This window comes from Brachyistius frenatus, unplaced genomic scaffold, assembly GCF_029030835.1.
Source record: "Brachyistius frenatus isolate BFR_SWC_R1_liver_20210118 unplaced genomic scaffold, ASM2903083v1 Contig_295, whole genome shotgun sequence".
Lineage (NCBI taxonomy): Eukaryota > Metazoa > Chordata > Actinopteri > Embiotocidae > Brachyistius > Brachyistius frenatus.
This window is the reverse complement of record NW_027210894.1, coordinates 313,526-334,696: the sequence shown is the minus strand read 5'-3', so window position 1 is coordinate 334,696 and position 21,171 is coordinate 313,526. Positions and strand designations below refer to the sequence as shown.

Below are 21,171 nucleotides of genomic sequence, written 5' to 3'. Positions count from 1 at the left end.
TTTCGATATTAAGTTTGGAGGAAAAAGATCAATCTAAAGGCAGCTTACAACCATAAACCGGCCATGCAGACAGACGCTGTGTCACTCATCACGTACTTCGACTTGTTATTTTGAGTGCATAAGTGTATTCAAGTATGGGAACGTGCAGGAGGAAGCACCGGCCTATTTTCTGAGTTCGGTGGCCAATGAAGCTGCAGCTGATGTGGAACACTGCACTACACAAATACCACAATACGAATATACATAAAGTGTGAGATTGACAGAAATGAACATGACATGTATGAATTCCAAAATCTTCATTGACGAGCCTATTATATCTTTCAGAAATGACTCTTTATTTCTTTGTTTTTCCAAATTTTGAAAATGTTACAAACAAGGAAAAACAAAAGCTCCTCCCTGTACCTAAAATGTTTTCATCGGTTTACACATTCATTCAAAGTCACTGTCATCATCATCATCATCATCATCATCATCTACCACTTTTATATGATCTCTTTTCTTCTCTTCTTCTTGTTCCTCCTCCTCCTCCTCTGCATCTTCGTCCTCTTCATCCGTCTTATCTTCTTCCCGGTGAAACTCCCGGTAAATCCCAGTCAGTACTTTCGCCGCTTCCAGAGACACTTTCAGATTTCCTATCACCTCCCTGTCCTCATCCACATTCACAACTGGAGGAAAGAGAAACACAGATTGAGAAAAAAATTATTTATGCACACGACATTGTACTAAATGTATAACTGAATTGTTATTTTTACGTAGTTTTGAAACCAGATCGACTGTTTTATTTCCATAAATTGTTTTCTCTCACAATATGCCCACAATAGAGTTTAAAACAATAAAAACTAATTTGTGCTGTTCTGAATTAATATGTAGATGGTAAAAAAAAACACAATAGTCCATATCATAAACACAGCCAGCATGGGTTTCACTCCCCACGCCCCCCATAAAAATCACACAAATACAGAACTTACTGTCAATTTGTTGTTCCATGACATCATTTCCTGTGAGCAGCACCTCTTTTAGGTTCAGGAAAGCCTGTCCAACATCCAAACACTCCTCGTCATCGTCCATCGGCTCACTAACAACTGTGAACTTCAACCTGTCGCGACACACATCATTGTGAGCACTTCAATTTTGTGGTTTCGGAATAGAGCAGAAACATAATTAGAAATATTTTCTTATATTTTCACATGTAAAATTACACAACAGTGACAACACTACCTGCCCTGGTTGGGGTCAGTGCCCTCCAGCATAGTGTAAAGATAGTGTCTGAGTGGAGCTGACTGGGAACCATCCACATAAATCACTGACAGGGACACAGAAAGAGATGTAGGGGTTAATTAGGATCTTTGAAATTTAAACTTTATAGGCACAAGCATGCACAAAGGTCACCAACTCTCACCTCGGGTGAAGTTGTAGTGAATCTCCTCCCCCTCTGTGGGTTTGCGGAGAGACATGGGTGTTTCTGTCGTCTCCATGGGAACGCCCAGCAGCCGATATTCCACATACACGCGCTGCACTGACTCGTCCAGCGCCACGTGTGACGATGGTTCAAACGACAGCGACAGTATCTCAACTCTCAGCTTGTTTCCCTGAAACACAACACATTTCTTTTTCATCTACATCATCATTTCTGACCAACATTTGACATGACATGTCAAAATTATCCAACTGCAGATCCACGTATAATAGAAGTATAACCGCACAATGTGATGCTAAATGTCTCCCTCTTCATTCGCACATTTTCACTCACTCAGTTACTTCAATCGTACCTTTGTCATTTTTCGTTTTGGTGGGATGACGATAATGTCGCTTTGTGCGGAACTTGACTCTGATGATTCAGGCGCTTCACTGTCTCCTGCAGCAGCTGTAGAGTCCAAAAAAATAACATTAAAGATTAAAACAAAGCCAGAAGGTGTCTGCTCAGTTTTTTCAGTGGATATTTTGTACAACAGATGCTTATAATTTGTAAAGTTTTTAAGGTTTACATCTTCTTTTTTTTCATATTTAAACCAGAATGACGCTTTAAGTATCTGTAACAAACCCAAAGCAGGTCTATTATGTGCATGTGAGAAGTTACCACTCTCACTCCTCTCCTCCTCCTCCTCCTTTTCACCTTCTTCAACCATTGACCCCTGATCCACAGAGGGAAGGTCCTGCAAAGGAAAAGAAACACTATGTGAGCCCATTCACCATCAAGTTCTCGGTCTTTTCATTCTAAATTACACCAATTATCTTTGAACAACAATATTTTGACTGAAAAGTACTCAAACACATGCAATTTGTGTGTCTTTTAAAGGCCAGAGGAAGAGAACCTGAGTCCTGGCATCGCTGGCATAGCTTCTCCTTGACGGCGTGGCGGCTGATTGTCTGGAAAATGTTCCCTCTGAGGATCTTCAGTAAGATTATAATACATTTTTCAGCAAAACAGCTCGATATTGGAATTGATTTTTACATGAAAATAAATCTGGAATGTACTTGGTAGCTGACAGATGAGAGGGTCTGGTCAGTCTTGGCTCAGGCGTCAGATGGGGTGACCTCTTGGTGGATCTCTTCCTGTCTTTAGACCGGCGAGTGTCCCGTGGTTTCACAGAGGTGATTTGCTCTGGTCGTAAGTCCTGTGAGCTTTTCTGTTTGAAGGGTGGAGGCTGAGGCTGGAAACACACAAATACTTTAGCGTGCAATCATCACTATAATGTGTACTTGTAGCGAAAACCCGCATCCCCATATAATTAATCTTGCAACCTTACCCAAGTTTTTATCTCTTTCTGCACTGCTTTGGTTTCTCTGGGCTCAAGTTGCTGAGTCTATAAAGTCACATAAGAAAAGGTATTAAGTGAATGTCTTTGAACATACAGGTCTCTTACATTTTATCAGTTCACAGCAATACAACAGAATAAAATGCCATCACCTTCAATCTGGGCTTGGCTATGGGCCTCTGTGACCCCTCAGCCTCCCCTCTTCTCCTCTCCTCCCCTTCACTGCTTTCTACTCCTCTTCCCTGTTCACCCAGCGAGATGTCCGCAGGTGGCTGAAAGGGGTACTTCCACTTCATCATGACTCTGACCATGCCCCGAGGTCCACCGGCTGAATCCCTCACAACATAATCACCTGGCGGAAGAGAGAGAAACATGTCCAAACTGCTGAGGAGGTAGTCTGGTTCGGGTCCCTTCTGGTTCCTGAGTAGTGATAAGACACTGATTGAAATCTGGTAATGTTTCAGAGACATACATTTTCCCTTCACTCTGAGACTATTAGATTACATTGTCAACTTTTGCAAGAAAATGCATGATTAGTTCTCAAATTTCCACACTTATAAAGGGAAGACCAAAGACACTGGTAAAAGTTGGTTTTGGGACCAGTTCTGTAAAACATTTGATGTGTGGAGAGACCGTAAAAATAACATGTCATCTTCCACCTTCATCTTGATCAGATAACTTTTCTCTCTCCCTCACCTCTGATGTCTCTGCCTGTTGCCAGGGCTCGCAGTGGGATGGGGGTCTTTGCCAGGTAGGGTGGTGGTATCTGGTCATCACTGTCATCGAACACATACACCCACAAGCTGCTGGACCTGAGCAAAAATGCAGGTGAAGGGTGTTAGTATTTTGCAAAGATGGAGATTATCTGCAGACCTAAACTGATAAGAACTGAAAATTTGACAAGGACACTTTGAAAAGGACGATTTGAAAGTAGCGTACCTGAGGTAGTGCAAGACATCAGTTGTTACTGCTAGTGGGTAGCTGGTGGCATCGTTGAACACTGGATCGGTGGCGCACTGGACTGTTTGAGACACATGAGGTGGCAGGTCGTAGAACCTGTACGTCAGGTAGGCATCAGGGAGGAGTCCTGGCCAGCGAGTATTGAGACCCACACAGCGCTCCAACATGACCACCAACTCATTGGGGATCCCTCCACCATAGTCGTGTAACTCCTGCCATAAATCACACATAATGTCATACAGTAAGCACAGATCTGGTAAATGCTTGGAAGCAGAAAATCCTTATTTAAAGGGTATTTCACCCAAATTATGAAAAAAAACTCTTTAAAAAAACTTGTATTGCTAACTTCTATAATTATGTGGCCAAAAATATGTATAAGAAAATCTTTCCAGGAACTGTATTGCTTATTTTAAAGTAACCAATCCTGTAGTACAAAATCGTTCCAATTAAAAGTTAAAGTATTCCAGACTAACCGGGATGTTAAATACAAAACCAAAACTATTTGCATTGCAAACAATGTAAATGAGTAAATAAACATTAGATAATTTGGGTGAACACATCCTTTCACTATATAGATAAAACAGGATTCATGAAAAGGAGCGCAGAGAGACTCAATTTATAACACTAAATGTTACAATGATAAAACGTGGTCTTCTGTCTGTTCTACCTCATGACCGCTGTCTTGCCAGCCGAGTGTGATCTGCACAGGACTCCGTTGTGTCACTGATCTCCTGTCAGCTCCACTCTCGGCCACAGTGTCCATTGGCTCTGCTGGAGGGAACAGCCGCACCCAGTAATCCACCACACTAACAATTTCACCCTCATGTCCTAGGAGAGAGACAGAGTAAAGACACAGAGGAGGACAGAAACATTGGAAACATCATTTTATATTTACGTGTTTTTTTTTCAAACTTTCCAAACTAGGAATGCAGACGATCCACTGTACTGCTCACCTGTGACGTTGACACATCCACCCATTCGCTCTCCTCTCCTCTCCATGGCACCCATGAGAGTCATGTGCCCACTTCCATGGGTCACAAACCTGACTCCGCCTAACGCCTGGTGGAGCTCCACTCTGACCCTCGACCCCTGACCTCCCAGCCTGCCCAGATCTCGGGCTGTCAGAGCATAGCGGGACGTAAAGCCGTAGTTAGGCTGGCTTCCTGACACCAGAGGAGTGGAGTGCACCTCAAAGTCCAGCAGGCTGTAGGTGCAGAAGGTCACGATATCTTCTCTTCTGTCTGCTCCTGGATGGATGCTGCCCATAATACGAAGCCCTGTAGGGGTGAAAGTGGCAGCCTGGAAGTATACAAACAACACATATCAGCTTCCCGGGAAAACTGTTTGGGATTATTCAGAATCAGAAAACATCAGTTCAGGTACAGGGTTTGGGTTTTGACCTTAAGGTGGACCTCCAACAACGACTCTCCAGCTCTCAGCTGAGAGAAAGTTACGTCATCCTCAATGGGCTGTACCACTTCCTCGTCTCCAGCAGGCCAGGTGTACTGTATTGGTATAGTCCGTTTGTAGTTCCTGGGGCTGTAGGCCAACTCTTTCAGCTGGGCTTTAGATAGAGAAGAAAGGTTCTGTAAGTCATACTGGAGGATATTGCTGGTCTTATTTTTCTACGCCAACTGCCAAAGTTAACACATCACTTCCTGAATGCCACTGAGTCCCTGTCAAACAGTAATGAAGTGATTTATTATAAATTTGATAGGATTCTTGTTCTTGACTCTGCTGGGTGTTGTCATACCTTGTAGAGTGTTGATCTGTAGAGCTCTTCTTGATAAAAGTTTGTCTTTGTCTGCCATCCTCCTCCTGCTCTCCTCCCGCTCTCTCTCCACCCTCTGGTTGATTGTGTTTAACTCTTCCTTGGGGAGGAAATAGAATTTGTTTTGGTTAAAATGCAAAAAGGAAGAACTGAGAGAAAGTGGCAAGTACAACAGTATCAGTGCAGATTTCAGTTCAGTCTTGTCTGATATGTACATGCATTTAAAATGTGTGTGTACCTGCAGGTCTGTAGTGATTCGATGCTCCAGCAGTAGAAGGTTTCTGGTTTTCTGTAACTCGAGCACAGTCTCAGCATGCGACGCCTGGACGTTTACCAGCTCACGGGTGGAATCCTCCACCTTCCCATCAGTCGAGAGGAAGCGCAGACCTCCCCTGCTCTCCTGCTGCATCCTAAACGCCTTTAGTTGGAGGTACAACATGATACAAGGTTAAGGAGCCGTTCGTTTAGTCTGTTTTGTAGAAGCAGAACTAAGAGAGGGCAAACCTTGATCTGCAGAAAAGTATCACTGAGGTCATCGACACTCATGTCAAACTCCTGGAGGAGGAGAGAGAGAGAGAGAGAGAGAGAGAGAGAGAGAGAGAGAGAGAGGATGATGATTGTGTCACAAACAGAATAATACAAAGACACAAAATAAGAGACTGAGGTGTGAAATAGCTGTTCAGCAGTGTTTTATTCACTTGTTAATTCTGACCTTGGTGACAGAGTCAAGTCTGTCCTGCAGAGCAGAGACCTGCTCTCTGTACCGGTGAACCTCCCGTTCCAGATGCTCTTGTTTGTCTCTCGTGAACACAGAAAACTCTGAATGCAACAACAAAGGGTACACTGAAGTGAGTGAAGAAATGGGACTGAAATGGATGTTCTGTTTCAAACGTCATAATTCTGCTATTCTAGTTTCTCTTCAAAGGCTTCACATAAAATCAAGAACTGCATTTGAAATTTTCCTCCTAACTTATAAAGCTCTTCATGGGTAAGCTCCATTATATTTCAGAGCTGATAGCATCATATCATCTAAACAGAGTGCTTCGCTCTCAGAGTTTCCAAAAGTAGAATGAGGCAGAATCTTCAGCTTTCAGGCACCTCTCCTGAGGAACCAGCTCCCTGCTTTAGTTTGGAAGGTGGTGGACACCCTTCCTACTTTTAAGGTTGGGCTTTTAAGGCTAAACTTTCATATTCAATAAAGCTTATAATTAGAGCTAGCTCAGGTGACCTTGCGTCAAGCCTTAGTTATGCAGTTATCGGCCTCGGGTGCTGGGGGACCTCCCATGATGCACTGAGCTCCTCTCCTCTCTCTTTGTCACTCTCTATGTATTGATATGACACCATTACGTCTCATTAACTTCAAAGGGAAGTTTATATTTTTGTCCTAGCTGTTGCTCATGTGGGAATTAATAAATTGTTGGGTTCCTTTCTATAATGTTGGTAGATTCTGTTGCAAGGACTTTACTGCGTTAAGTACCTTGAAATAACTTGTGTTGTGATTTAAATGAAATTGAATTGAACTGAATTTTGTTAAAAGGGAAAAAGTTTGATTTGGATAAGCTGAGGCTTAGGGAGTTAAATACAATGAATATATAATCAAACTGAAGCGGAGGCTTCTTACCTCTTTCTCGCTCCCTCTGCTCCAGTATTTCCTTCTCTTGTCTCAGTTTCTCCTTCTCCAGCTCCAGCCTGCCTCTCTCCTCCCTCTCTGCCTGCAGCATCTCCTCCAGTCTCTGGATATCCATCCTGTAGATGTTTTCCCCCACCCATTCCCTCTTCTGCTCCACTCCTTCAGGTTTTTCCACCTGACCATCATGGCTGCTTTGTCCAGATAAAGTTCTGAGAAATGCAACAGGCATGTTTAAATAACAATGGAAACAATATGATATATAATGTCCTGTTTATATTGTAAATGCTGCTCTTTTTAAATCAGTGGTTGAGTTTAAGTTTTCTTTTATGGTGTAGACAAGAATTAATAACCGTCAGATCAAACCCACCCACATCATAAGAGCATAGGTGCTCTTCGATGTCAACATCTTTATCTGCTTAATGTTCCTCAGTACATCTTCTAGAATATTTTTCCTGGATCTGGAAGAATATAACTCTTACCTCTCTAGTAGAGTGTCATAGTTTTCTTTAATCAGATCTCTCTCTCCCTCCAGGTCTGATATCCTTTCCTGGAACTGAAAGAGAAACAACTGAATCTTTTAAAAACCTGATACCATCCAGACTTTTCTTATGAAACATCTGCCTCTTTCTGTCATCTCTTGCAGATACAGATGTGCTACCTTGTCCAGGGTTTGCAGAGACAGTGAGGTGGTGGTGAGTTGTCCCTCTAGTGCCAGAGCTCTCTGTCTTTCCTGCTTCAGTTGTTCAGTCAACTCCTCCACTTTCTCCAGCAGAGCTCCCTGGCTTTCCTTCACTGACCTCTGACTCTGGGGTAAACACATGTCCCAGTCAAAATTACAGAACAGTAACAAACCACATATGTTCTTAAAGTGTTTGTTTGAAATAGTTATGAACTTTGTGTGTATGAGCCAAGACTTTTACCACTTCTAGCTGATTCTCATAAGCCTGGAAAGAAAGAAGGTACAAAAAAAAAGAACAATATGTTGTAAGCTGCTGTCAAAAACTTACTGTAACATAGCAAAGGAATAATTATCTGCAGAATAAATGGCTGACAGACAGGGTGTCTAACCTCTTGCAGGTCGGTGTACCTCTCCTGGGTCACTCTCAGGGCAGCACTCTTGTCTGAAAGCTGCTTTTGTAGACGGATTAGATCCACATTCTCTCTGATAGTTATTCTGGCAGAGAAGAAAGATAGTTTCTTTTCATTCTTGATTTATTAGCAAAGTCAATGTATTTACTTGTATTAACATTGTTGCTGTAAAAGCAGTAGCAGCAGGGAGGCAAGAGAACACTCCAACTTATTTTTCTTATTGTGTTCAAACAGGTTAAAAAAACACTTAAGAAAAAAGAATAACTCAATAAAAATGTACCTACAACATGCAACCATTTAACCAGATTGTTTAGGTGTAAAAACTTGAAATATATATATATATAAAAAAATAAAGCCAGATTATTCTTCCTTCATAATGTCAGTCTCAATTTCTGAGCGAACATCATTGTGCACGTTTTACAAATTATTTCAACTGTAGCATAGTCCACAAATTCAGTGGAAATATATTAACACATAAAAGCTTGTTTAAAATGTACCTATTTAAAAAATTCAGAAGCGCATAAAATGTTATTTGATAACGGTGTCAGGAAAATAAGTAACTGGTCACTGCCAGCCTTCCAAAAACTGCAGTACAGCATGATTACTAGCATTAGTAGTAATGTCTCTGCCATCACCACCTGTGTTTGTCGGCCTGTTGCTTCCTCATCTCTCGAACAGTTCCCTCAATCTCTTTCTCTTTCTCTCTCAGTGAGTCTCGGAGACCCTGGGCCGTCAGCTCCAGGTCTGCCACCCTCACTTGCTCTGTTACACTGGACCTGCTGGGTGGGAGAAGGGTGGAGAGATCAGGGTGGAAGAGTGAGGGAGTTTGGGATGAGAGGGATGAGATGATCAGAGGTTTACAGGAGGGATAAGTAATTATGTGTTTAAAATAATGAAGAATGATGTGTTACAAACTTTATTACAAAAGCTAAGAGAGATGGAGGTCTTGTATCTACAGGCTGAAATCTACTCACAGACAAGAGCAGTGATTGTCTGTTTCAGAAAAAGAAGTGTAAGAGGTCAGTGGTTTTGGTCATTCATTATATCACACATTGGACACTTACAATCTCTCCATCTCTGCCCTGGTGTCCTCCAGTGTGGGGCCATATCGGGGCGGTGCGGTCTGAGCTGACCTCCTCACTCCACCCTCCCCTTCCAGGTTTTTACCTGACACCATGAAGAGGAAGCGGAGAAAGGTCACAGATTTAAGAGGGAGCCGCAGCCTCCCTGGCCTCCATTCATGTGCTAGATTTCTTACACACCTCACAGTCTTACTTGGCTACACACACACACACACACACACACACACACACACACACACACACACACACACACACACACACACACACACACACACACACACACACACACACACACACACACACACACACACACACGCACGCACACACCTTTGTTGAACCTGTACGGCGTGCGTGCCCCCAGGTCCATAATGTGCTGCTTGGCCAGGCTGAGTTTGTTATGCAGCACTCTTTTCTGGCTCTCAACCTTCACCACTCGAGCTTCCAGTTCCTGTATGGTGTCCTCCATGTCCCTCTCCTTCACACCACTGGACCCTGGGCGGGCCTGACGAAGACGCATCAGCCGCGTGGACATCCTGGGGCAAAGCAAAGGGGTTAAACTGTCTTCTGCAGTTACATTTAAAGCAGTGAAAAACACTATTATGTGCTTAACTTACACACACGTTTCATTTCCTCGAAATAAGATGCCGTATATGTGCCCTACTTTACCCACCCTCCACTCTGGTGTTAGGCACAGAGGGTGTGTGCCAATGTCTCTGTGTTAATGTGTGTTACCTGCGTAACCTCTGCTCCTGTGTACGCGTGTGTTGTCTCAGAACACTGTTCTCCTCCTGCAGACGGAGACACAGGTCTTCCAGGTGCTCTCTGGGAAATCGAAACAGGCGCTGAGGATCTAGAAGGAGAAAGAGACAGTAAACACGAATATCTAAAGATTCAAATAAAGAAAATGATATATATCAATTTATCAAAGGCACCGTTTGATGTCATTTTAAAGTGAGAAAACTTAAAGTGGTTCAACCTTTTGTCTTCATTAAGTGATGCTTCTTCCATGGCTTGATGTCACGTAGAGTATCTGGGAAAACAACAACAGAGTAACGTTTGCATACGTTTGTTTTGCAGAATTCACAAGGAAATACATTCAGTTAATTGCCTAAGCCATTACTCTTTCCCATCACTTTCACTATTAATATCTATTTTGAACTCAAAGCAGAAGCTAAATGTAATTCTAACTTTCAAAGAAACAAAATCTTTTTTATGTGTCTTAAGTAGATAACTGGTTCTGTGACTTTATGTGACTTTTTATTTGGCAAATTTAACAATTATTGAGTAAGATTTTTTAGGTTTCATCTGAAAATGTATGAGGCAGGTTAATATTCAAAATGATTGCAGAGCAGATGAATGCATTCAAAATAAACTTGTCCATATGACCAATTGAATACATGGAGTAATGTTTAAAATGTATAAAATTGATGACAAAAAAAGCCAAAACAATGATGATTTATGAGATAAGATACTACCAGTCTTCTTTTTTTTACATAATAGTCTGCATATAGCTTTCCTTTACTGAATAAAGAAAAATCCCATGACATTGATCTGGTCCTGCCTAAAAATTCTGGTTTATTTTCTTTGGATCGCTGTTGTTAAATCCTGCAACTTTAAATCATCTGTCACTAAAATATTACAAACATACAGTTCAACAGACACAGACCTGGGAGAGTTGGCATCAGTCCCCCTCTCATCAGTCCCACGTCTCTGACGGGGATATCTCCGGCCGTCTCGTCCATAACTGGCGACATCACACCTCTCTACTCAGACTCAGCCAATCAGGAAGCTCCAATCTTACAAACTGGAGTGTGGGTGCAGTAAGGTTTTATTAGATGTTCTCAAACAGACTGGAATAGGCAAAAATATTTCAAAATAATATTGTTAATATGACTTACAGGTTTATGTAATTATAGAGCCTTTACAGATACTTAATTTCCTGTTTTTTGTAATTATGGTGACCGCACTGTACTTTTAACCATATACATTAAAATGAAATGTCTCGCGCATTCAAAGACCACATTTTAAACACAGTCTAAATTCAGTGTCTGTCTGTAGTCTCAGTTGTGGTGGTAATCTTCTTGAGTAAAACTTACTCAAGCTTGGAGATTTTGTCAGCTTCACAACACAACTGTCAGCTTTTGTCTGTCTTCAGGTCTACAGGCATTGCTGTGCATATAGTGACACATGGACACATTCAGACATCAACACTGAAAACTACGTTTACAAAATATGTGACTCACCCGTGTCTATCTGCCAACCAAAAGTTCTGCTTCTGGTGAAGACATGTTCAGTGTTCCTGATTTATCCTGGTGCCCAGTATAACCTGTAGGCTCTCTACATGAGTGTGTCTCCGCCCAGTGCTTGGATGACAGCAGTTTTAATCCCTCTTCAGCTTTTCTTCCTTCATTCCTTCCCAGACCCTCTTAGCTCAGTCTTCATGAACGTGTCTCCTTATTGAAATTCTTCGAGGAAATCCCAACCATTTATTATTATTTGAAATGACTGTGTTTGTGAGGATGCATTTAGTTTAGTTACATACTTGAGTGTGAAATATTTGTGTATAACGCTTCTTCACGCCTCCTCCCAAGATTCAATCCTGAAGACTGTTTGAGTGCTCCATCTGCTTTAAGGCTAATCCTATTTTTGGGCTAATCTGATTAGCAAACGTCAGGTGTTCTGAAGTCAGTTTTGTGGTTATCCTGTAATGACTGAGGATAGCTTTTATTGGAGTGTGGCAGGTCTAAGATCTGTGCTCAGTGTGTTACTTTTTAAGAGAGTGCAAGCAAAGAAGAAAAAGGGGGAGGAGAAGAGTAAGCAGACAGAATGCAATAAATACAACAGGCTATTGAAGGAGGGAGGGAATTCACACAGTATATCATATACATTATATGATCCATGTGTGAAAGTTGTTAGTCTACTGTACGAAATAAGATAATAAATAACACAAATTTAACCTCTGCACTAAAGATCTAAGAGCAGTGTATGCAACTCTTTAACAGACTAATAAAGTATTTATTGAAAAAGAATTCATATTTATTGTATAATATGTACAGTTTCACTCCAAAATTGCCCATTTGTGATTTGAAATAAAGATCACTTACACCTGTAGAACAATTGTTGCCAGAATAAACCAGACAATGGCTACTTACTGGAGTTTAAAGGAGCAGTGTGTGGGATTTAGGGGCATCTGGTGGTGAGGTTGCAGACTGCAACTGAACATCCTTAACCTCTTGACTTCCAACAGTGAAGGAGAATCTACGCAGAACTACTGAAAAATGCAAAAAGCCCTGCAGGCGTTAGGTTTGTACCTTTTGGGTCGCTGTAGAAACACAGCGATTGCTGGTTTTAGGTGATTATGCATTAATTCATGATTACTATGTTGAATTTCTGCCAATAGATCTTTCTAAAACCTACACACTGTTGCTTTAACATTTAATCTAGACATTGAGCATCAAAAAAGTTGTAATCTCGTATTTTTAGCCTTTATGACAGATAAACTTTGAAAGGGATACTGTAGTGTAATTTAAAAACAAACAAAAAACAGTAGAAACAAATACATTTAAAACAATAAAATAAAAAACAGCCACTAGAAAGATTTTACATCATATAGTGATGTCATCTAAATCCCTGCCTCCATGGACTGCACTGACAGGGCGGATGATCAGTGGTGATTTGTTGCTGCCGCTGTCACTCATATCGGGGTTAAAAAAGGGAAACATCGCCTCAGTGAACCTCAACTGTGTAAAGGAATAGATGTGCGACTTGGCCTCTGCGTCGAAGAACGACACCGTTCCATCCTCGTAATCCAAAAACACCCCAATGACCTGAGGCCTCTGAGAGAGACACAGCAGCTCCGCCTGTCCCGCACATGCCCGGTACTCAATGCCCTTCCTCAAACACACAGTCCAATAACCGTCCGCTGGGCTCAACGTGACCACACCCTTCCTGTTGATGGACTCTTGAGCTACACCCAAATCCCACGCAGTCTTGTCTCCCACGTCCACCTCCCAGTAGTGCCTGCCTGTGGTGAAACCCTGTGATGACGAGAACCTCAGGTCAGGTGAAACACAGAAACAAAACACCCCTAAATGAACACACTCAAACCACATCTTTATTTACCCTCAGAGCGAGGACACACGGCGCTGTGTCAAAACGCTCTGGTATGTCAGTCAGGTTTTGTTCAACATATCCATCCTGGACCTGTCTCCCATCTTCTGAAAGAACCAGCCAAGGGTTGGCTGTCCTGGGGTCCAAAAGAACATCAACTGATGGACAGACACAGTTTATTTAGAACTTTATTAGCCTTTTACTGCTATTACAAGATAAAACAAATTTTCATCTGTAGTTTCCATCACTTGTGGCTATAAACCATGGAAACCCAAACTAAATTAATTTATCTTTGTGTTACAAAGCTGGTAATATCACCTTACATACCAGTTAACAATAAATTAATAGATTAATCTCTGAGCCTGGTTCTGTCTTAGGTTTCTTCCTGTTAAAAGAGAGTTTTTCTTTCGCACTGTTAAAAGTTTGCTGGGTTCAATGCTAAACCTTTATAGATTAATTTGCAACTCATACATCAGATTTCCAGTCCTCCTCAGTGACATTTTTACATTATTCTCTCATTTTGTATACCTGATACAGTATGTTATGAAGTCTAAGGTACATTACGTTTTTACATTTTGAAAGAACAGGACCAAAGATACAAGAGAGAGCAGTGAGAGCTGCTGAAAGAAGTGAGAGTCAGTCAAACTGTACCTGCATACTGCTGCATCTTCTCATGCTCTGGAAGTTAATAAGAATATATGTTAAAAAATTGTTCAATCTGTGATCGTGATTTTATAAAATCTTTCAAGAAGTTGACCTTGAACGGAAAGGTTTTTCAGTTCTGAATGCAGCTGCCGTTCGATGTTGGCCAGCGCTCTCCTTGCAGACCCCAAACATGTGTCTGAATGGACAACGATGTCAGAGCAGGGTTTGGTTATTGGAGGAGAACTCAGAGCTGGAAACCTCTGACAAAAGGAAGTCAAATAGGAGAGAATTAAAAAAAAAAAAAAATAAACAACAGAAGAGGCCGGACAAAATGAGCTAAAATGACAGATGATACTCTTATTCATCTGCCTAGTCAACTGTCCATCTCGCTGTTAGTAAACTGACCTGCACCAGATGGAGGTGGTCATCAGAGAAACACAGCTGCTCAATCTCAGTTCTTCTACTCAGAAGCTCAGTGATTTCCAGCTGGAGCTCTTTGATGAGCCTGTGCGCCTTCTGCTCTGCTGCTTCCTGCTTCCTCTGGATCATCTCCACCAGCTCAGCTTGACTTCTCTCCATGGTGTGAAGCAGGGCGGATAAAACCTTCACGCTTTCCTCGATGTCCCTCTTTGAGTTTTCCTTTGGGCGTTGAATAAGGAAGAATAGTCAACTGATTAAGTGGAAGCAATCCAAACAAAACAAGTGCTATTCAGATGTTTGTTATGCACTATGCATTTCTCAACATATAACGTACCTACTGTATATTTGTAACTTGGCTGTGTTCAGACTGGTTTAAATGCTGATGTAACGAACGGCCAACATCCAATCGTTGTGAAATCTCGTCAACTCACCTTGCTGAGCTCCACAGAGTGTCTGATCTCCTCCACTTTCTGCAGTCTATCCTGGATCATGTGCTGGACATCAGCCTCAACCCTTTTCATCTGAGCCTGAACATCCAAACAGATCGTCAGGGTTGTAATCTGAATTCAGAGTTTCAGTTCACATGAAACGCATCAAGCTTTCTGAAACATTGAATGATGAGGAGTTCAGGAACTCACCTTCTTCTCCTGGCTTTCTCGCTCCACTGGGACGGTGTCATGACAGCGGTGGTCGGTCTCGGTGCACAGCACACAAACACACCTCTGGTCACTCCTGCAGAACAGCTCCAAGAGCCTTTGGTGCCGTTTACACATCCTGTTCTCCAGCATCGCCACAGGTTCAATCAGCTTGTGAATCTTCAGGGTTGCAACTCTCAGGTGGGGCTCCACGTGTCTCTCACAGTACGAGGTCAGACACACGAGACAGGACTTCAGGGCCTTGGTTTGCTTTCCCACGCACACATCACAATGTATGAGTTTTCCTGCAATTGACGGCGCACCGTTCTGCCTTCTCGCTCGGATCTGCTCTGACATTTCCTTGGCGAAAGAGTTTTCACAAAGCTCTGGGCGGCCCTCAAAGACGTTCTGACATTTGGGACAGCTGACATAAAAGCTGTCGTCCCAGTGTGATGAGATGCAGGTGAAGCAGAAGCTGTGGCCGCAGGGGATGGACACAGGCTCTGAGAAGACATCCTGACAGATACAACACTGAAACTGCACCTCTGAGAGAAGGACGCTGGGGGAAGCCATGACCTTCGAACCAAAGAAAGAAAATCAGTGTTAAGTAATAATGAAAAAAGACGTCATGCACATTATGAGTCACAGAGGAAATGTATTTTGGTTCCATAACAAACAGAAAGACATTTGCAAAACATACAGTGTAGCTCACAGAAATGTTTATGCTTGTATTCTGAATGCAGCACTTTCATTATAGACAGATACACCTAAATATGCTTATCATTAGCTTGAAACAATTCAGAGCTGCCCACTGGCCAAAGTCCAGCTGCATGGTAACATGACTGCAGCCTCTGACTCATTCTGAAAGTTAAGCTTAAAACATGGACTGTGAACACCCATCACACTAACATTCCTCCTCTTTTCCAACAACAGGGTGTAATTCATCATCCTGTAAATGTTTCACCACATTCCCATAATACGCTGCACAGGCCACCAGGGGATAAAAAAAACAGCTTCAAATAGTCGTCCCTCCGACATTGTTTTGTACCTTTGTCCCACAAAACACAGAAGAAATACAATATAAATTATTGCATTTGTTGAAACTAAATGCGGACACATGTTTTAGCATTCAGTCTGTGTTGGTCTTACCGTTTTTCCTGAATGTGAAAGTTGTGTTAAAGCCTCTGAGGCAGCAAAGACAAATACTGGCAGTCAGCTTGTGAAGACAAAGTCCTCCTCATTCAGCTGTTACCACTCCCTCTGGGACTCTCTCTTTTTTTCCTGTTGTTCCACGGTGGGAGGAGTAAAGTCTGGGGCAGGTGCATTACTGGCCTTGTATTGTGTAGTATTTCTTTCTACTATTAGCATTGTATTTGTATTGGAATGACAAACAACAGGAAAGTATTTCAAGAAGTCACATTTGACACTTCACATTCAGAGACACCATATTTTAAATTTAAAAAAAGACCCTTTATTCTAAACTGACAAAAACATACAGTATATGTATATTAAATCACACTATCACAACACAACAGTATATAGATAAAATCTTAACATGGAAAAACAAAACTTCAAACAGCTCTAATCAATTTCTGAGCAAAGATGACAACAGAAAACAATATATTGATAGAATCATCCTTGCTGCTGTTAGAACTACATAAGAATGATGAACAATCACCTTCCAAAATTCTACAGTACATAAATCCCGGCAAAGATCAATAATGTCATTGTCTTGAAGGAACTCAATTAAAAATGGACAAAGAGGAAATTAAAAAAAAAAAATCAGATACATTTTCTCCATTTCATTTGGCCTCTCCTCCATTTGTTTCATGGCTTGACAAACTTAACCGACACAGTCAAAAACTGTGGCTGCAATCCATATCGACTGAAGAGCTACAATTAAAACACACAGAAAAAAAAGTGTTATTGCTGATAGAATTTGAATTAAAAGGAAAGTTAAATTAGTTCGACCATTTATTAAAAACTCACCCCTAACAACGCATCCTGCACTTCTGATTCGGACATCTGAGTAAACGACTCCAATATCATGTTCAATCCAACAACATAATCTGTGGACACAAATATTAATGCAATATATTACATAAAATAAGAACATGATCATGTAAATAATTTAATCCATTATTTTAACTAAGTATTCAAATTCATTTAAAATATAATATGTATATAGTATATATATAAAATGAAGATTGGATATTTGCAACACAATGCAACTTTAAACATGCGTCATATTTATCCATTTGTACACTTGTAAAGTAGGAGTTTATTCTTTGGTTTTAAAATAACAACAATAGCCCAGTTTCTGTTTCAGCACTGACTAAATTAGATCCATATACAGGATACATAATGAAATCAATTAAGGAATCAGGATATCAATTAAAAACAAGGTGATGAAAAAAAGGTAATCATTAGCGGGCTCAGGACACTGTAATGGATGTAAATTAATCTCACCAGTGACTGCAGAGATGCTGACACCACTGCTTCTGATGTTCTCAAACACAGAGAAGAGAGTGAATGTGTATTCAGTTCCAGCAGTGAGAGATGAGACTGTGTGAGTTACTGGTCCATCTCCATCTGGTGCACTGATGTTTGTCTCTGAACCATTAAACTGGAGAATGAAGCTGACATTGTTGTTCACTTTATTCCACTGCAGAGTGATTCTGGTCTCATCTTGTCCTGAAGATCTGAAGTTTCCTGCAATCGTAGGAGCTGAGACAGAAAAAGAGAAAGAAACAAATTTAAATCAACAGGAACTCCACGTAAAAAAAAATATCCCTATCAAAATACTCCATTTTGTGTATTTCTGTTTGTGTGATTTTTGGTCATAAATACTTGACTTTTTTGAATGGTTAAAAACTCAATGAAGTTTTAAACTAGGTGATCTTACTGTGTTTCAAATCATGTCATGTGTATTCTGTGCAGTAGGACATTAACTGAGGACATATTATGACCAGAAAATTATCATTCATTTTACAATTGATAACTCTGTAGCAACTTTGTTTGATGAGTTGCTATGGTGCATGATGATGAAGAGAAACATCTCACCAGTGACTGCAGAGATGCTGACACCACTGCTTCTGATGTTCTCAAACACAGAGAAGAGAGTGAATGTGTATTCAGTTCCAGCAGTGAGAGATGAGACTGTGTGAGTTACTGGTCCATCTCCATCTGGTGCACTGATGCTTGTCTCTGCACCATTAAACTGGAGAAGAAAACTGACATTGTTGTTCACTTTATTCCACTGCAGAGTGATTCTGGTCTCATCTCTTCCTGATGATATGAAGCTTTTCGTGTTCTGAGGAGCTGAAACAGAAAAACAAACTAAATAAATTCGTAATCAAAGGGCTTCCTATGAAAGTTATTGAAGTTGTCTAATTTTGATCCCATTGTTAACAAAACCAAATGTTGCCTTTAAGACAGAGATATAGCAGTGAAGAGATTTGATCAAACTCATAACTCCGAGCTGCTAAAATTTTAAAATTTGCACCGCTACGTGGAAACTCCTGCTGACTCTGAGGGACAAGTTTCATATTTTAGACAGTACGTCCAAAGATCACACAGTATATGGGAACAGTACAGAGGCTTTGATGCGTAAACTGAAAACACAATATTTTAAGGAGTTTGAAAACAACAAAATGGATAACTCGTGTTTCATGGAAAAATACTATATTTCAGGAACAATACGGCGTAAAAAGTTGATTAAGAAAAATAAGGCAAAACAAATTAAGCAAAACAAACTCAAAATTTAATAAACACACGAGCAGGAACTTTTATTTTGATTGGAAAGAAGCCACGTCAATTCGGATTTTAATAAAGATAAATCGCATATAGTATAAAGTAGTAAACCTTATCAATTTTTAAAATGTTGTGGCTTTAATCAGATTATTGTCATTTTTATGTTTTCAATCTTTTGGCATATTTTAAAGGGGATGAGTGGTGATAACAATGTTAAAGATTATTTTGATGTATAAACATCAGCAATGTGGCAGATCAGTTTTCTCTGCAGAAAAGCATTCTTTCCTATTACTTGTTATATCATTACATTAACAATTCCCCAAAGTTTAAGTGAACCTGGTTCTTAAAGGCAATAGGAGACAACAATGTTTTATTTTATGGTGCACAAAATAAACACACCTATGATTAATTAAGAGACTAACTACCACCATTTGATATTCATAAACTTTACTGTGGGCTCAGATTCTCCACATTAAACAGGCCAAAGTGAATTTGGACAGTCCTTAACTGCACTTATACAATTCACATTACACCATGTGCGTGAATCACTAAAATAAAACCCCTAATCTTTCCAGATGAACATGGATTTCACTGAGGTGGCCAATATATAGGAGTAAATTACCTTAAATTATATACAGTGAGTGATTATTCTACCTAACTAACACGTTGAAAGTTTACTGTAATGTCTGGAAAAGCTTATCCTGCTTTTCTGATGGGACACAGGTTATATGTTGGGGCCAGTTATCTTACCAGTAACTGCAGAGATGTTGACACCACTGCTTCTGACGTTCTCAAGTACGTAGAAGAGAGTGAACGTGTATTTAGTTCCAGCAGTGAGAGATGAGACTGTGTGAGTTACTGGTCCATCTCCATCTGGTGCAATGATGTTTGTCTCTGAACCATTAAACTGGAGAATGAAGCTGACACTGCTGTTCATTTTTTTCCACTGCAGAGTGATACTGGTCTCATCTTGCCCTGATGATTTGAAGCCTTCTGCGTTTGGAGGAGCTGCGACAGAAAAACAAAGGTGACAATGACAACTCATTGGCCCTGGTTCTTTAAATGTGTAGAACAATCACATTGTCTTCTTTTGGATGTTTACGTTGATATATCTTGTTTCACTTTCATAGTAGTTTTAAGGTGAGAAATGTAGTTATTAAAGTCACACTCAAACTGTTTATTGGCAGATCTCAATGAGCATCAGTTAAATAGACACCACAGTCAGTTTAAATGTCTGCTCCACATAGTCTACTGAAAAAAACATAACTTCCTCAACCATCTACTGTTGACTATTTAACACCTGTCAACTTATTGAATGTGAATCATGTATATTACTTCTCATAAATTTGCTGTCAAAAGTAAAAATGAAGAAATAGTGTTGCGCTTATTTCAATATGGATTAATGAATTGAAGTATCTCACCAGTGACTGCAGAGATGTTGACACCACTGCTTCTGATGTTCTCAAACACAGAGAAGAGAGTGAATGTGTATTCAGTTCCAGCAGTGAGAGATGAGACTGTGTGAGTTACTGGTCCATCTCCATCTGGTGCACTGATGTTTGTCTCTGAACCATTAAACTGGAGAATGAAGCTGACATTGTTGTTCACTTTATTCCACTGCAGAGTGATACTGGTCTCATCTCTTCCTGATGATATGAAGCTTTCTGTGTTCTGAGGAGCTGAAAAAGAAAAAGAGAAAGAAACAAATTTAATCAAACAGGAACTCCAGATAAAAAAGATTCAGGCTTCATCTCCCTATCAAAATTGCTCCATTTTGTGTACTTTTTTATTTGTGTGATATTTGGTCATAAATACTGGATACTTTTTTGACTTATGGTTAAAAACTCCAAAGGAGTTTTAAACTCAATGATCTTACTGTGTTAAGTAAAGATATATTATGATCAGAAAATTGCAAATTCATTTAAAATTTGATAACTCTATAGCAAATTTACTCGATGAGTTGCTATGGTGCATGATGATGAAGAGAAACATCTCACCAGTGACTGCAGAGATGCTGACACCACTGCTTCTGATGTTCTCAAACACAGAGAAGAGAGTGAATGTGTATTCAGTTCCAGCAGTGAGAGATGAGACTGTGTGAGTTACTGGTCCATCTCCATCTGGTGCACTGATGTTTGTCTCTGAACCATTAAACTGGAGAATGAAGCTGACATTGTTGTTCACTTTATTCCACTGCAGAGTGATACTGGTCTCATCTCTTCCTGATGATATGAAGCTTTCTGTGTTCTGAGGAGCTGAAAAAGAAAAAGAGAAAGAAACAAATTTAATCAAACAGGAACTCCACGTAAAAAAGATTCAG

At 40.5% G+C, this 21,171-nt stretch overlaps 3 protein-coding genes across 3 annotated transcripts in view; all 3 read right to left on the bottom strand.

Annotated features, from left to right (window-relative positions):
- Positions 1-356: 356 nt before the first annotated feature.
- rpgrip1 (RPGR interacting protein 1) lies at positions 357-11,042 on the bottom strand. Its single transcript, XM_069722552.1, has 31 exons — positions 10,955-11,042; positions 10,265-10,318; positions 10,021-10,138; positions 9,616-9,821; positions 9,271-9,373; positions 9,185-9,199; positions 8,845-8,985; positions 8,186-8,291; positions 8,038-8,061; positions 7,776-7,922; positions 7,597-7,670; positions 7,090-7,326; positions 6,200-6,287; positions 5,992-6,042; positions 5,726-5,905; positions 5,470-5,587; positions 5,117-5,280; positions 4,670-5,015; positions 4,384-4,544; positions 3,696-3,928; positions 3,453-3,568; positions 2,909-3,108; positions 2,748-2,804; positions 2,476-2,651; positions 2,313-2,391; positions 2,078-2,153; positions 1,770-1,864; positions 1,400-1,589; positions 1,219-1,303; positions 969-1,096; positions 357-665 (listed from the first exon to the last, which is right to left on the bottom strand). Exons 1-31 carry the CDS (start codon positions 11,040-11,042, stop codon positions 430-432), a joined length of 4,092 nt encoding a protein of 1,363 aa, XP_069578653.1. The 3' UTR covers positions 357-429.
- A 1,240-nt stretch (positions 11,043-12,282) lies between these two features.
- LOC138635171 (E3 ubiquitin-protein ligase TRIM39-like) lies at positions 12,283-17,167 on the bottom strand. The gene is made up of 9 exons (XM_069722545.1): positions 17,088-17,167; positions 16,248-16,991; positions 15,102-15,674; positions 14,895-14,990; positions 14,449-14,682; positions 14,156-14,303; positions 14,050-14,076; positions 13,411-13,556; positions 12,283-13,325 (listed from the first exon to the last, which is right to left on the bottom strand). The coding sequence occupies exons 3-9, from the start codon at positions 15,669-15,671 to the stop codon at positions 12,894-12,896; spliced, it is 1,653 nt and encodes a 550-aa protein (XP_069578646.1). The 5' UTR covers positions 15,672-15,674; positions 16,248-16,991; positions 17,088-17,167; the 3' UTR covers positions 12,283-12,893.
- LOC138635167 (tenascin-like) overlaps positions 16,926-21,171 on the bottom strand; it is a 26,395-nt gene continuing 22,149 nt past the window's right edge. The window contains exons 12-18 of the mRNA XM_069722533.1: positions 20,849-21,106; positions 20,273-20,530; positions 19,602-19,859; positions 18,162-18,419; positions 17,568-17,825; positions 17,088-17,167; positions 16,926-16,991 (exon numbers count right to left, since the gene is read on the bottom strand). Of these exons, the coding sequence (XP_069578634.1) occupies positions 16,926-16,991; positions 17,088-17,167; positions 17,568-17,825; positions 18,162-18,419; positions 19,602-19,859; positions 20,273-20,530; positions 20,849-21,106 (1,436 nt within the window). The remainder of the gene's footprint in view (positions 16,992-17,087; positions 17,168-17,567; positions 17,826-18,161; positions 18,420-19,601; positions 19,860-20,272; positions 20,531-20,848; positions 21,107-21,171) is intronic.

Excerpts from the sequence above, each read along its gene's own strand:
- LOC138635171 (XM_069722545.1), bottom strand. The coding sequence starts at position 15,671 with ATGGCTTCCCCCAGCGTCCTTCTCTCAGAGGTGCAGTTTCAGTGTTGT. Across the intron at positions 14,991-15,101 it reads GAGAAAGCCAGGAGAAGAAG|GCTCAGATGAAAAGGGTTGA; the intron begins GTGAGTTCCTGA and ends TTGGATGTTCAG. Across the intron at positions 14,304-14,448 it reads ACCACCTCCATCTGGTGCAG|AGGTTTCCAGCTCTGAGTTC; the intron begins GTCAGTTTACTA and ends TCCTTTTGTCAG.
- rpgrip1 (XM_069722552.1), bottom strand. The coding sequence starts at position 11,042 with ATGTCGCCAGTTATGGACGAGACGGCCGGAGATATCCCCGTCAGAGAC. Across the intron at positions 8,062-8,185 it reads GGTACACCGACCTGCAAGAG|GCTTATGAGAATCAGCTAGA; the intron begins GTTAGACACCCT and ends CTTTCTTTCCAG. Across the intron at positions 7,923-8,037 it reads ATGAGAATCAGCTAGAAGTG|AGTCAGAGGTCAGTGAAGGA; the intron begins GTAAAAGTCTTG and ends TGTTTACCCCAG.